Source organism: Melanaphis sacchari, unplaced genomic scaffold, assembly GCF_002803265.2.
Source record: "Melanaphis sacchari strain LSU unplaced genomic scaffold, SCAv2.0 Contig85_pilon_pilon, whole genome shotgun sequence".
Classification (NCBI taxonomy): Eukaryota; Metazoa; Arthropoda; class Insecta; order Hemiptera; family Aphididae; genus Melanaphis; species Melanaphis sacchari.
In genome coordinates this window covers 269975-285439 of record NW_020271605.1, presented here as the reverse complement: position 1 = coordinate 285439, position 15465 = coordinate 269975, and the positions used below count along the sequence as shown (strand labels likewise).

At 30.5% G+C, this 15465-nt stretch overlaps 1 protein-coding gene across 2 annotated transcripts; it reads right to left on the bottom strand.

The window, feature by feature from the left end:
• Positions 1 to 415: 415 nt before the first annotated feature.
• On the bottom strand, positions 416 to 13666 carry LOC112602228 (protein spinster homolog 1). Of its 2 annotated transcripts, none has more exons than XM_025350187.1 (12): positions 13256 to 13666; positions 10047 to 10308; positions 8817 to 8972; positions 8250 to 8360; positions 8102 to 8156; positions 7680 to 7787; positions 7228 to 7486; positions 6940 to 7133; positions 5119 to 5203; positions 4806 to 5003; positions 4075 to 4236; positions 416 to 1352 (listed from the first exon to the last, which is right to left on the bottom strand). In XM_025350187.1, the coding sequence occupies exons 2-11, from the start codon at positions 10283 to 10285 to the stop codon at positions 4079 to 4081; spliced, it is 1563 nt and encodes a 520-aa protein (XP_025205972.1). In that variant the 5' UTR covers positions 10286 to 10308; positions 13256 to 13666; the 3' UTR covers positions 416 to 1352; positions 4075 to 4078. The 2 variants fall into 2 exon arrangements, with proteins under 2 accessions (XP_025205972.1, XP_025205973.1); XM_025350188.1 differs by lacking the exon at positions 416 to 1352 and adding an exon at positions 1521 to 1814.
• Between the last annotated feature and the right edge of the window lie 1799 nt (positions 13667 to 15465).

Here is a 15465-nt window from a genome sequence, read left to right as displayed (position 1 = left end):
GAATTTAAACATCACGGAAATTAATGGAAACACGGCATTATATAAACACTTATTAAAAAAAATGTATTATTTAAAAATACAATGCGACGCATTTTTGTGTCACGACCCACAGTTTGGGGAACCTGTGAATTAGAGTAATGAGTAATAAATTTATTAGTAAGATGAAAAAATAAAAAACGTTTTTTTTTTTCTATGCAGTCATATTATATATTCTGTATTCATTTAATATATAATATACACTTATGAAAATACAAACATGACATACACACAGACCCACACATACACGTAGATACACATTAACTTGTCCAACAAACATAGCATATAGACACATTGTAGTATAAAAAAAAATAAGCAATTTTTATTTTTTGTTTACAAAAATGTAATAAAAAAAAATTGGACCGAGTTAATTAAATACTTCGGCGGAGTGAACAGAATTTACATTTATAAATATAACAATAATATAAATAAAATAAAATAAAATAAAATAATGCTACTCCGCGGCTCGTGCAAACTCTTATTATCTATTCACAATATTATAATATACTATTTATACGGATGTCGCAATAAGTTTGACAAGCGTACGAGGGTATATTTATATGGTTGTGTGCGTGCATATTATAAATTATAGAATCATTATAATACATTATGCGATACAAAAAAAAAAAAAATAATAATAATAATAATTAATATTATAATAAAATAATACAACATAATTTTAATAAACGCATTTTGATCGCTCACACGATCTAAACGTATGTATATAAATAAAAATGGTATAATTTAAATAAATAATATATCTAGAGGTAACCATGCAGAACGGTTACGCCATATATTATATTATATTATATCTATATATATATATATATTATATTAATGACGATACCGACTTTTTATGTTTACCACCGAACAACAAATAGTGGATTTAATGTACAAAACGAACGAGGGATGGCAAAGATCATAGAGCGCGTATTCACGCGAATTGTTTTCGAAACCGGAGTCACGACCATCTGAGGGGACGACGACGGCGGTCAATCAAAAAATGTACAACAAAATATTTACAACAGAATAATATTAATAATAATAATAATAATAATAAAATCATCTTAAACGTTAATTATCACATCTCCTATACACTCTGAATTCTCGTATATAGTTGTATATATATATACACACATAATATATTTAATGTTATAATACGTCAATTGTCGATGGACAATATTCGTTTCCGTCCTCGTCCGCTGCTGCAGCGCCGCGTGTGTCGCCACTTTTGAGACGATGACCCCGAGTGGGTGTCCGTCGTCGGGTTTTTTCAAGGTGGCCTCTGCAGCTGCAACTCTACCGACTGCGTTCTTCTGCAACACATTAATAATAAATTATAATGGACAGTAGCGAATATAACATATAAACACAATTTAACGATATACGATTGCGTAACGTCAAACGTTAAAAATAGTAAAAATAATATTATTTCGGACGGTTCTTATATTAGGTATAGTGGTCATGCTCGGACTGCCGGCATTCCATTCTGGAATTTCGTCGCGGCTTACCGGTCGGCAACTTTTAAGCACGCGCCGCTGAGATATTTTATCGGTTTTTCGAGAGGGCATAGACCTGCACAACGGCGACCGTCAGGCACTGACCGACCGACCGACCGATTGTCTGTCCGCCGTTCGGCCCGACGCGTAAGCGTCGCTCCGTCCGTTTTTTAATGTGCACGACCGACGTTTAAATACGTTATAATAATATTTTCCGAATGACACGTGTCTGCAATAATGTGTGCACGTTTTCGTTTGTAGAGTAGACGAGGAAAGCACCTGCATAAATATTATTAATATTATATTATGCATTAAATATATTTAAATATAATCGAAATCGGCTTATGCACAATCAATCTGGTTTTTTTTTTTTTTATCAGACATGTATAGACCAGTCTGTCGTTCAGACGCCGTCATTATAAAGTCGATATCCCTCAATAAAAAGGGAGATAAAAATAAATTCGAACTGTTTGTTTTACGAGTTGAATACGTCAATTATAACTTATATGCACGTGAGGGGGCTAGAAAAGAATTCGTGTTATCGCGACTTGATTGTATTGTACATTCAATATATTATGCTTTGTAATATATGAACGTATAATAAATAATAATTTATAACTTGGCGGTCTCTGCACTATTAATATAGCTATATTATCCCAATTGTCATCCATCAGAACAAGTTCTTGTATGTGCGGTCATTGGCTTCAACGTGGGGTGCACGTGGTAGGGGTGGGAACGGTAGTTTCCGGTCTTGTGTCGTCAAATAAATATACACAAAATAAACGTAAAAAAGGGTCAATGGCCAATATTGCGGGCACATAAGGATACGTTGACCTTGAATGGATATCCAAAGGAAATCGATTAGGTTACCCTCGATCACAGGGTCGTTTATTTTTGGTATAATTTGCGGTTACTTTTGCGTGGTGACGAAGATGTATGTTTTGTCTATGACAGGCTATTGTTTTCTCAGTGCTAAAAATACGCGTCCGGATCCCCTGCCGACCATGACAAGATGTGTTAAACTATAGCTTACTCTGAGAGTCACTCAGTAAAATCTGTTTTTTCGTTCCCTCACCCCTCCTATTCCGGAAATTGAGTACCACAAGTTGTCGTTCTTAATATCCATATCCTTTGAGACGCTCCGCAAAGTTAAAATTTTATTCGTAATTTAATTTTTTTTTTTATGACGTCAAGTTGATGTCACACACACGAGAAATATGTCAAAATGAAAAACATGTGGGCTATTCATAGAATGGGCTTATACTAATATATATAATTTTGTTTGTATAAAGTTTATACACACACACATACATGTATATATATGAATACCAGTGTATTATTGCTACGTGTAATAGAAAGATTTGACAAATATAATAACTTTTTCTAATTAATAACTTTTAATTTTTGATTAAATAAAATTTACTGACGTTTACGTAATGAGTACAGTACATTTTGTTATTTTTATTTTTTAATATATAAATTAAAATCATTAAGATTTTACTATTAGAAAATTTAAAATAGTTAATTTTTTAATCTAATTTTTAGAAATTAAAGTTAAATAGATTTTTTTTTTACAATTTTTTAAAATATCAATATGTTTTTGTAGTTAATAAATTTAAAATGTAATATAACACAGTAAGTTATTAAAATAAACAATGAAAAGTTAGGTATAAACAATAAAATAAATAAGTTAAGAGAAGTAATAAGTAATTAGAGTTTGAACTGTAATGATGATTTTATATTTTATTAAATACAAATTACTAATGTTTCATAATATTCGAGAAAACTAGAATAATATATTACGATATATTGTACAACTGATATTTTTTTCGGCTTGTGTACACTGTGTACAGACACAATAATTAATGATCAAATATAACTTTTATAAATAATATTTAAACAGTATTTTCAACATTTTTGAATATGACACTGATTAAAATAGAACTAGAAATTAATTATTTACTATTTTTCTGAATCAATAAAATCTTTTTTCAATGATATATAGTTTGTAGTACTTATATCATTATTTTATTATTATATTATATAGACAGAAATCAAAAATGGTTATTGTTTTTTAAATCATTGCGGCAAACTATGATATTTATTTCATATAAATACTTTTATAAGAATGTTATCAAAATAATTGAATATAAGTGTTATTTTATTTTTAACATATTATTCGTATTTCAAATTAAGTTCAATAACAAAGCATATTTCTGAAAAAGTATTACTTAAAAAAGTTTAATGTAAAATATATATTTTTGTATTGTATCTCTTTGTGTAACGTCAAAATCTGTAATGGCAACCAAAATATTTTTAGAAATAAAATGTTAACCAATAAATCTTGTAATTAGAATCTATAATACATTATTTTTTGTATTTATTAAGTTTTGGTTTTAACGAGGAACTTTTTAAATTGCTATCATAATTTAAGTGTATCCAGGTAAAATAATACATTTTTGCCTTTGTTGGCTCTTGTTTTGTATAGAATGTTTTTAGTTAATCTAAATTTAATTATTATAAAAATAAACTAATATACCTTTTTATAGATGGTTTTCTAGACTTGGAAAACCTCTGAGACCATTTTCCAATTCAGTGTTCTTGAAACCGCCATTTTCGATACCAGCTAATGTGTGAACATTAGTGTTCTTTGATTTTTTCTTTTTCATAAATAACACAGTCGTACCAAACATCAGTGAACCTAAAATATCATAGTGATTAAATTAACAAATTTATTTTAAAGAAACCATAAACTTAACATCCATAGATTAAAATTATCTTTAACCGATTTGGTAATACATTTTAATTTATACTTAATAAGGTAGAAAATAATATATATAGTTAATAGTTAAATTATTTAAATATGTGTGAAACTTATAATAAAATATACATGTACAAATATACATTGTGTATGTGCTGTAATTATTTCAGAAGTACATAATTTGTTTAATCTTAATAAATATAGTGTTTTGTATTTTTTACTTTGTTTCAGCTTTTGTTCTGGCATTACTAATAATATTATCGGAATTATCATCCAATTAATGCAATTAAATGTATAAATAATATTAAATATTGAAATAAAAATTCTCAAGTATATAATTTTTTGCTATAGATAAAATTATTGAAAACCAAATTAAATTAATTCAATAATTATGTAGAATAATAGGTATTAGCTATTGTTTTTTCAATTGTTCGGAGAAAGTTTTTTTTTTTAAGGGGCAGTTCCTCAAACACGTATGCATGTATGTTTGCAGCTAACTTAGAACTTACTCAATAAGTAAAAACCGGCGTAGAAAATAGCCAATGCTGTTTTGTAGTCGTATGCTTTTCTGACGGGTTCCACAAACATTGGAACATTACCACCGAAGTTGTTCATCCAAAACAGGAATGCACCAACAGTTGTTGATCGGACAGACATTGGTACAGACTCAACAAGTATGGCAAACAAGATACCAAACCACATTTCGGCTATAGTATAAAATAAAAAAAAAAATTATTAAAAATATTATTGTATTATGTTATATCAGTTAATAAATTAAAATATGAAATGTTGGTATTAAGGTGTTAGACCTAGATGACTTACCAAATAAGTAAGATATGGCAAGTGTTACCATGGCACCGGTTGGTCCTAAGTAAATGCTTCCGTATGCAAAAGGTGTGGCGATCAACTGTAACATATAAATTATGATATCAAAATTTAAATACAGACATTTTTTTAACGTTTTGTTATAAAATCTTTAAATAACTTTTAAACAATTAAAATGATGATTTACACACAGAGTAATATTTTATTTACTAACTGTAAAGATTGTGTTGTGCTTTTACAATGTAAGATTTTAATTGAAATAATTTATATATTATGTTTAAAATCATTAAATTATTTTTTATCGAATAAAAATGTTAACTGTCTTTAATATTTTAGAAAATAAATGTAATTTAACGTTTATTAAAATTATTATTTAAAACCAAAAATCTTATTCACCGACTAATTTAATATTTCATACTTTCAAGTTACAGACGTGCAATATAATTATAACTTATTTAATCTTAGTCTATTTAAGTTATAGTTTCTAATAAAATGATATATCATTTTGATAAATATTTTAAATTCAACAATATTTTTGTTTAATAGTTTGCTATTTTAGTATTATGATAAATGTACTTCTATTTGCACTGAATAAAATACTATTTGATTAAACTTTCCAATTATATGACTGTAAATGGAGAGCAAATGAACACAACTCTAAATTGTATAAAGTATTATATACTATTAAATGTCTTGTTTTCTACCTTTCTTTCAGGTTTTTATAAAGTTTCTTATATGAAATTAATACTAGACAGTAGGCTTTATATAAATATTTAACCTACTATTACACTAAATGACATACTTTTTACGTTTATGATAATATTTTATGTTCATTTAAAATTAAATATTTTTAATATAACAGGCTTAAGATATTTTTAAATAAATATACACAAAAACATGTAAAATATTTGAAGATTAGTTTTTTTAAAATATTTAAATATTAAATAAAAATGTATTATGATTATTATCCTTTTAGTGAATCGAATACAACGAAGAGGCCCTGATATTTATTTACCTACATTTATTGGAAAAAGTGTCTCGTGAATTATGATGTTGAATTTTCAATAGAATATTGTAATAATTTATGCAATGTACTTTATCATTATCTATTCTAAAATCTATATAATATTTAAAAATATAATTTTATTTAAAATATATATTTAATCGCTTCATTTGTAATTTATTTGAGCACCAATATTTTTAAGACTAATTTTTAATTTAAATATTATAATATTATGATTAAAACAGTGTTCTTTGTATTAAAAAACAGTAAAGTCAACTATTTTTAACAGTATCATGAAAATATAGTATATTAACTGAATACTTATTTATATTTCAAAAAAGTTTTTGTTATGTCATTCCAGAGTTTCAAGACTGTAAAATGTATTAGTCATTATTGTAGTTGCCAAGTATTAAATTAACTTAAAAATTAATCTAATTAAAAATAGTAGTATTCTATTTGATCGATATTTATAATTAGTGACTAAAACGATAGGTATAATAGGTTCCATTTTTGTAACGATCACTATGAAATACAAACATGGTATTATACGGTCCACAGTGAATATTCTTAATTAACATTACCCCTAGGTATTTGAAATTTATATTCGTGTTTACATCATATGATATACCATTACTATCATACAACTTTCTAAAGTTTTCATAAAATGAAATTTGTATAATTAATTTATTGTATGAATATAGTACCAGTTTTACCAAATTTTTTAATATATCATATTTTTATAACGTATAAATACTCAATATTGAGGGTAATGTATCAGTATTAATGGAATTTCTCGTATTTCCATATTTACATACCTGACTTATGGCTAACACAGCTACTCTAGATCTTATTCCATATTTCTTCACGATACTATCAGAAGTAACTCCACCAATTACGACACCAACGCTACCGACCAAGAATGTAACGACGAACAAAGACCATCCCAAATCGTAACCAGGGAAGATGTCGCGGTAAAACAGGTCAGCGTTGTAGGCGAAACAGAATCCACCTGTAAACAATAATATAATTAATGCAAAACATTAAAAATATTTTTGTACTTGATTTAGTTTGTGTTTTAGATATTCAATTCTACCAGTTCGTACCAGTGTGTCTAATAGAAGCGGCAATGCACAAAATTAAAATTTTTGGTTGGAAGAGGACCTTCCAGATGCTAGTTTTTTCGGAACTTTCGGTTGGTGTAGTAGTGTTCTGTACCGCGGAACGAGGTTTAGACATTTCATTGTTATCATTATCGGCTTCTTCACTAATTGCTGTTCTCTTAGGTTCAGTCATTGTGATAATAGCTAAAGCTGCTACGATCAATCCAATCATTCCACTGACATAGTATGGCACTCTCCATCCCTAAATTAATGTATATAGTTATTATTTATTAGTATGGGAAGTTTGGACGAAAGTTGAAAATAGGAAGTGAAAGATTAAATCAAAACTTAGATACTTGAGATGTTTAAAATAAGGGATATATTGTAATATTATTTATGAAAATTCAAAAAGTTTATGTACTATAATAGATTTAAATAATTAATATTTTACTCACCAAACCACCAACGTTCATTTCAGTAACGTACCGGCCGACCGGAAAAGCCAAACCAATACCAGCGTAAATTCCCCAGTTAAAGATTGCCATGACTAAACCTCGTTTTTCCTAAATTATAATTAAATAGTTATTACTTATAAGTTATTATACATCCACTTTGAACGTCAATTTATTACTGTAAATAACAAGTAAAATACTTATTATAATTTGTTTTTTTTTTATACGTTAACTATCTTATTAAGACAAAAATAATGTTCTTGAACTATTACGAAAAAAATGATAAATAATATTTTTAAACTAACTGTAGTTAGTGTAGATTTGTTAAAAAAAAAAAAAAAAATAAATAAATAAATATAGCAAATTTGCAATAGTAACAATCGGTATTGTACACGAAACGAAGTCGTGATTCTGTGCGTGCTTACCTCTGAAAACAAATCGGACAGTATTCCCGTAGACAAGGGATTGGTACCGGCCTCGCTGTAAAATATAACGAAAGTATAATTATTAATCACCGAGGTCGTGTTTTTGTTGTTGCCGTTATTTTATTGTTTCAAGAATATTGTTACCCACCCAATAGCAAGCATGATTCTGAGAAGTATCAGATGCCAGTAGCTGGTAGCCATTCCAATGAGACCGATAGCCGTGGCACTGATCAATGTGCACAGAGACAGAAGTCGTACTCTAAACAGTTCAAATACATAATTAGATAATGGTTGCAATATTCACAACGTTATACGGATTTAACGTGAACGATATATTATAATGGACATTCAACACGCGCAGCGAATAACGCAGTAGAGGCAATTAAAGGTTCACGAGTTTTCATTAGTTACTGAAAATCATAAAATCTAAATTATGATTTTTATTCTTATATTTTCTCAATTCTATTAAATTAGGACAACTCCTTATTTATATAGAACTCGAACGTGGGTCTACGATATATTATATTTAATTTTGTTCGGTTTTATCTGAGTTACTGCCTTATTCGTTGCGTTTACATTTATCAAGATTCAAGAGCCTAGATACGCCATATCATACACTGTACGGCTGTTTACTCGAATTCGATTATAATCGATTTCCGTTCCGAGATTGTTTTTTTTATTTTCTTTGCCCCGATAATGATCACGATTTTATTACCTGTTGAATTTGTCTGCAGCCATGCCGAAAAATATGCCTACTATTGAGTAGACGGCGATGAACGCCGGTCCCGCCAATAGTTGATACTGGAAACCGAGTCCGTTGTAGTTCCATTCGCAGAACGGTGAGCCGTCTTCCAGGACTAACAACTCGCACCTGTCAGGAATATTTCATATTAGTAAAACGTAAACAAATAAAACACAAGACGACTGCGGTCCAGTGGCGCCACGGACGTGTTCCACATGTTATTATGCGATATGTATTTATATTTTGGACGATCTGTCGCGTAAGTGAAAACGGCCGTAGTGTGAGTGTATCTATGGGTGTGTGTGTGTGTGTAAGTGATGCGCTATCTATCTGGAAATTTAGATGCGCAGCAACAAACCGTTTTGAGACCATCAGACGAGAAAAAAACGGCCGTCATAACCGTTTGAATATTGTAGTTTGCACATTACACACAAGGTTGCTACAATACGAATTCGCGCCGAGATAATGGCTCGAAATTATTGTTCGTGTCATTATAATCGAATAAACTTGACCCGGACTAATTACGTCGGTAGATATGATGTTATACGGCGTAGTAATCGATTTATGGATATAATGTCATTTTATCGTTTAGCAAAAACGTAAGATTATCAATATTATCGTCGTCGTTTGTCAACAAACTCGGACCGAGGTGTGCACGGGTACGCGAAGTAGGAGAACGCGCAGCACGTGTGCGGTGCCTGTCGTTTTATGGGCAATTGAATAAAATATTATTACTATAATATTACGACGGTAGTGTAGGTAATTGAATATATTATATGGGGAAAAAAAAAACGATTCAACAATAAAACACTGTCGTCTAAGACGAAGAGAGATGGTCGAATGCGTTCGTTATTGAAACGTTCGCGCTGCTTAATGTATTTTATTTCTCATCGCGTCGCTGAGCGACCACGACCAATAACGCAAAAGCCAGTTTTCAGAGGTCGGTTGTTTAACATAAAATAATGATATATAATGGGTATGGTATACCACTTTATATACCGTATTAATGCGCGTATGACAATGATCGTAAACCGTACGGATCGCGTGTGCAATAATTGAAATCCGAAGAACATCGCCGAATATAAAATAATACCTCTTGCACCAGCATACGTCTCGTTATTATTATTATTATAATTCTACGTTTTTTCACGGCTTATGCCGTCGCTCTCTACCGATATCGTCGTCATACTATTTTATACTCACGATCTCTGGTCGGGTGATGTATCACAGCGTTCGTGTAATGTGTAGTTGAACACGGTCGAATCAGCCAGGTGTTCCAGAAGCTGACATTTGATGTCGCCGTAATGTACGTCTCGAGCCGTCGCCTTGCTGGTTACTCCGATTAAGAAATGTCCCATTTCAGATGTCAAGTAACCCAATGTGAGGATCGTGAGAACGTATGTTTTGTACAGGAAACCCAACTTTTTGATGTAGGAATGCATGTTGATAGATTGATATGATATTCCTGGAATGGCATGGTAAAAAAGATTATGATATAATATTGAGGGTAAGCAAAAAAAAAAAAAAACTAGGTATGCAAAATATTTAGGAAAAAATGTGTAATCCGCGAACGAGTTGAAACCGATGATTTATAGCGTTTGCAGTTTGGAGGATCATGGGGCGGAATGCGCACGTATTTTTATGATGTTGAGCTGTCGTTGTTACAAACAAGGTTTGAGATTTAATAACAACGCGACGCAACAAACAAGTTCTAATAAGTCAAGGGTGTATTGCGCGAATACGCAAAATTCATGGTCACTATATAAATATATTATATTATATTTTTATAATATAATGTAACTATTTTTTTTTTAACACGTTTTTCTTAGCAAATTTGAAAGTCAATTTACACAGCTTTATGGACGAACTTATACAACGGAATTGATGAGAAATGCATGTTGGCAATTTTATTCTTGTGGCCGACGGTCATTGTAGTTTGGACAATGTGTAATGTAATAGGTAAATAATAACAAAAGACGTCCGTCGGCTTGGAAAAGAAATCAATTACAGTTTTCCAATGATTTTCGTCCCATCACGTGGCCTAATTTTACTTTTATTTAATCCATGCACATAGATATTGTTAAAACCTTATTGTTAAACTAAAGAAATTTATGCAATTTATGTGTTTGCCAATTTTTAAAAAAAATTTTTCCATAGATTTTTCTTTTAAGACACCATCGTAAATGATGTCTTTATACAATAATTATCTGTCGTTAACTCTTGGTGCCGGTCCAATGCGTTTCATCTTTATAGGGTGTATAAGGTATGTCGCATTGGATGACCTCCTCGGACGTTGTGGTGGCGGTTGAATAATATATATGCGGTCGCCCGATACACATTTGATCATTTTCATGGTTTTGATATTTATGATGATTATTATTTTTCAATTCGAGATACAAAGAATAAATAAGACGGAAAAACAATTTCAAGATGACACAGTTAGATTGCAATAAAGAACCGTTTGTTTGCTGGTAACTGCTATTATAAACTCAAAGCCCAAGTTCATCGGAATCAGTCGTGTGTGTCTTCTGCTCGTGTGTACACGTCGTTTTGAGGTTATTCAGTTTTCACTTTTACTTTTTTTTTGCGAGCAAATCAACGACAGGCATCTATTGTTTTCCCGAATACTGTGTAAAAATCTCCAGGGGGTGGAGTGGGGACAACCGAAATTAAAGGAAGTAGTGTCTTCGTATAATTTTAATTAAAATACTCATAGTTTGTAAAGATCTAAGCTTAGATCATTCAGTTTGGTCTTCTTCATTGACCTTGGGCTAGGACGCATTCGTGAGTTCCGCGTTTGAAGAACGGTAATTGTAAAACATTGGTACTGAGCCAATAAAAATTGTATCAAAATTTCGATATTGTGTACATATATACATTAATTGATATCACGTATTAAGGAAACAGAAAAGTTGTTACAGGTTACGTTATTACGTGGTTACGTTTCGAAACTAAACAGTTGCACAAATAATAAGTGTATGTAGTATAGACTTAACTTAAACAATATTTGAACATTTTTCGTTATTTAGTATTTAGTATAAAATATTTATGTATACATAATATTATAAGCAAATTAATATTTATTTTTTTGAAAGTATCTGTAGTTAAATAATTATTAGTTAGTAGTTTGTACATTATAGCCGGTTTTTAACTAGGTATTGGAATTATTTCTTATTCATTAATGCATTATTTAATTTTTTACTCAAAATCGAAGGACATATTATTTATTTCAGTTTATTAAATTATAAAAACTATTGGCTTGATTGTAAGTTGAAATTAGAACAAATATTACACGAATCAAAAATAATATATAATTCTATACTGTTGAAATGTAATTATTATATAAAACATTAATTATGTAGTTACTAATAAACGGAGTACCTACTCTTAATAATACTATTATAAACTCCTGTCGATTATTCTGTTAAGATGTATTGAAGTATATTCATATTAATAAAAATATATTCTTAGTGCACAGACGCACAGCATGTTCAATAAAATAATTACTTTATTTAATACATAGATAAGATTGATTTAATCCAATCAATAATTTATTTTATCCTGTATCTATCAAGATTTGTGAAATACCTAAAAAGATAACATTTCAAGAGACACTTACTTTTATTTTTATCCTCTTTTTTATATAACAACAATATGTTGTGACCAACGCAGGATAATACCACGTGTAGACGTGTAAATGTATAATACTTTTGATACTGAATCAATCGCGTGAAGAAGCTAATTAATTTAAATCGGGCTTACAGGAAACTAGACTTAAAACACTCACAAACAAACGCGTTCCTATTGACTTGTTCCATATCATGCAAGTTCGGTTTCACTGGTTGTGTAAATGTTATTTTTTTTTTTTTTGCCATATTGATCGTTTGGCGACGAAAAGTGTCGTCCTCCTTGTATCCAATTGGGGACAAATATACGTGTATAAAGTATGTAACTGAGCTCACGCACACACACACATACATACACATACACGTAAACATAATTTATTATTATTTTCTTTAATAGCATTACGAGTCAAGGCCCATTATTATTGTCTTATTCATATTATTATTTTTTTTTTGTGAATTTTTCGCGTGTGTTTATAAAGACGAACAGCAGAGATGAAAATATTGTCGATTCACTCGGGAGTTTTTTTTTATGTTACTCTTGATTCAAATCCTCCTAAGGTTTTTCTATCTAAACTCGGTATAAAATATAGGTAACTTTATGTCAGGTATACCAAACTCATCACTCTATAAACCCGCTTTAATTTCAACATTCACATATACACATATACAAACACATATATCTATACTGCACACTTAGACGAAATAATGACTATATATTTTATTCAATAATCGTAAACACACGTGCGATTTAGCCAAATAAGCTATCGCATGCCGTTGTACACGTACCCTTTTAAATCGTAATGATACTTCGTAGTCTCGTCGACGTGTGGTGCTGTTGCCCGCGATTGGACGTTCTGCAACTGTGTTTATAGCAACGTAATGTTCGTTGTTTACGGTCAATCGGCGTGATGCTGAATAACCCGCGAACTCCTATATGTATGGTGTACGATGAATAATATTCGACAAAATATTCGTTCTTCGAACTACAGCGTCGGTTTATAAAAATAAACGTTGGTTTAGAAATTCGAAGGAATCGAAGTGCAAAAAAAAAATGATTTTAATCGAATACTATCGGCCCGGATATAGGGTTGTAAAAAACGAAATAAATAACACAGCGTAAAAATAAAACTTGATTTCGCAGAAAATCGCCAAACGGCGGCAACGGTCCGTCGGATACTGGTGTCCGTTGGGATGTTCGGGTCCAATTTAAAACATCAGTCTAGAGGTAGGTACGGGCACAGACCTTGTACCCTCACCAGTGCAAGCAAACCGCCGCCGCCCGCGTGCGGCGAATGACGGTCACCTTCTCCACCGCCGCCACTGCCGCCGCCGACCGATTTCAAGGTCAACGCATGCCTTTCGGTAAGCCCGATTGCGTTTTTCCACTCTTTTTTTTTTTCATCTTCTCCTCTCGTCTGTACGCCATAATGCCTAATACCTGTATACAGTGTTATTATTGACTTGCGGCACTCAATCAGGAAACACTCGATCAGCAGCAGCCGGAGGGTCTCCGCCGTCACTGTATTTACATTCGTACAGGGGTGGGGTCGGATCGCCTCCGAGAATCGATGTGGTTTTTAATGCGGGCTTGGAATTTTTTACATCGCGAAACATCGTCGCCGTATACTACGCCGCACGCGTGTGTGGTTTTTCCTCGCGGACCACGCATAGTAGCTTTGGGCGTCGAGTCAGACAGACGCAGACATAATATCCAATACTACGAGTAACTAGTTGTATTGGTGTTGTGTATTAGCATCAGCCTGTGAAAATAATAATATATTATATTATTATTCGACATTATTCATGACGATCTTCGATTTCGATGAATGTGCAAAATTTATCGTTAGTCATACAGTCGTATCAGTTCTTGTTTACGGAAAAATAATAACGTACACATTCAGTAGGTATAAGATAATTTCATCTTGGTTTTAAGCCATAACAGCTTGTTCTGTACGCGTTTTACGAATTTGTCGCTCGTGGGTGACGTGTTTTTCGAAATACTCGTAATTTGGCAAGTTATCTCGTAGACACGTTTATTAATCGTCTGTATTAATTATCCAACTGATTGTCGAGTAAAATATTTGTGAACTTTTTTTTTCGTACGACTTAGTTTTGTGTAATTGGGCAATTAATTTAGTTATACAATAGAATTAATTGATTAAAACAAAAATGAAAGAAAACGATATGGGATTTATATCTGTTTGATTATTAATATTATATTGTTTATAACCAGATCAAGTTTTTTTTCACGCACGTACGTTTGTAATAATAATAAAATAAATAATTTTTAAATAAAACTGAACTAATATTTTTTTTTTTGTTAGAAGTTACAGTTATAATATCTAAATAAATACATTTTAATGTTTATTACGTTCGAATAATTTTCGTTTACATTTAATAAATCAACATATGTTAAGTACAACTCAAAAATGTAGTAATAATATTATATGAGCTAGTATACATTATTACTTAGTAGTTATTACACATTAGGCATAACATACGTGAAACATGTTTAACACTTATAAATAATTTAGTCAACATACGTTTGCTTAGGAGAAAATGTAAGTATATTGACATTATGTTCATATATTGTAACTCATAGTAGTATATATTGGTGATGAATAATTTATATTTCATAATAATAGAAAACCAGATTAGACTTTATTATAAATTAAATAATAATATTCACATTGAGTACTTGAAAAATATTACATAAATTGTTGTTATTTAATTTTGTGTGTTTTTATGATATTAATTAAAGATATAATGGGTTTTAAATTGTCATATTTAAAATTTTGAATGTACAATAATAATAATAATGATAATAATATATAATATTATGATAAAATACTAAAAGTATGACTATATAATTTTGACAGTAATTTAAAATATAAAAATATTTATTTTACATTTTATCCTTAATATTTGTGTATGTTATGATTTAATAATTATTATGATACGCAGTTAGTTAAGAATGGAGGCCAAAAACGGAGGCC

Excerpts from the sequence above, each read along its gene's own strand:
- LOC112602228 (XM_025350187.1), bottom strand. The coding sequence starts at position 10,285 with ATGCATTCCTACATCAAAAAGTTGGGTTTCCTGTACAAAACATACGTT. Across the intron at positions 7,788-8,101 it reads TGTCCGATTTGTTTTCAGAG|GAAAAACGAGGTTTAGTCAT; the intron begins GTAAGCACGCAC and ends ATTATAATTTAG. Across the intron at positions 5,204-6,939 it reads CTGTGTTAGCCATAAGTCAG|TTGATCGCCACACCTTTTGC; the intron begins GTATGTAAATAT and ends TATATGTTACAG.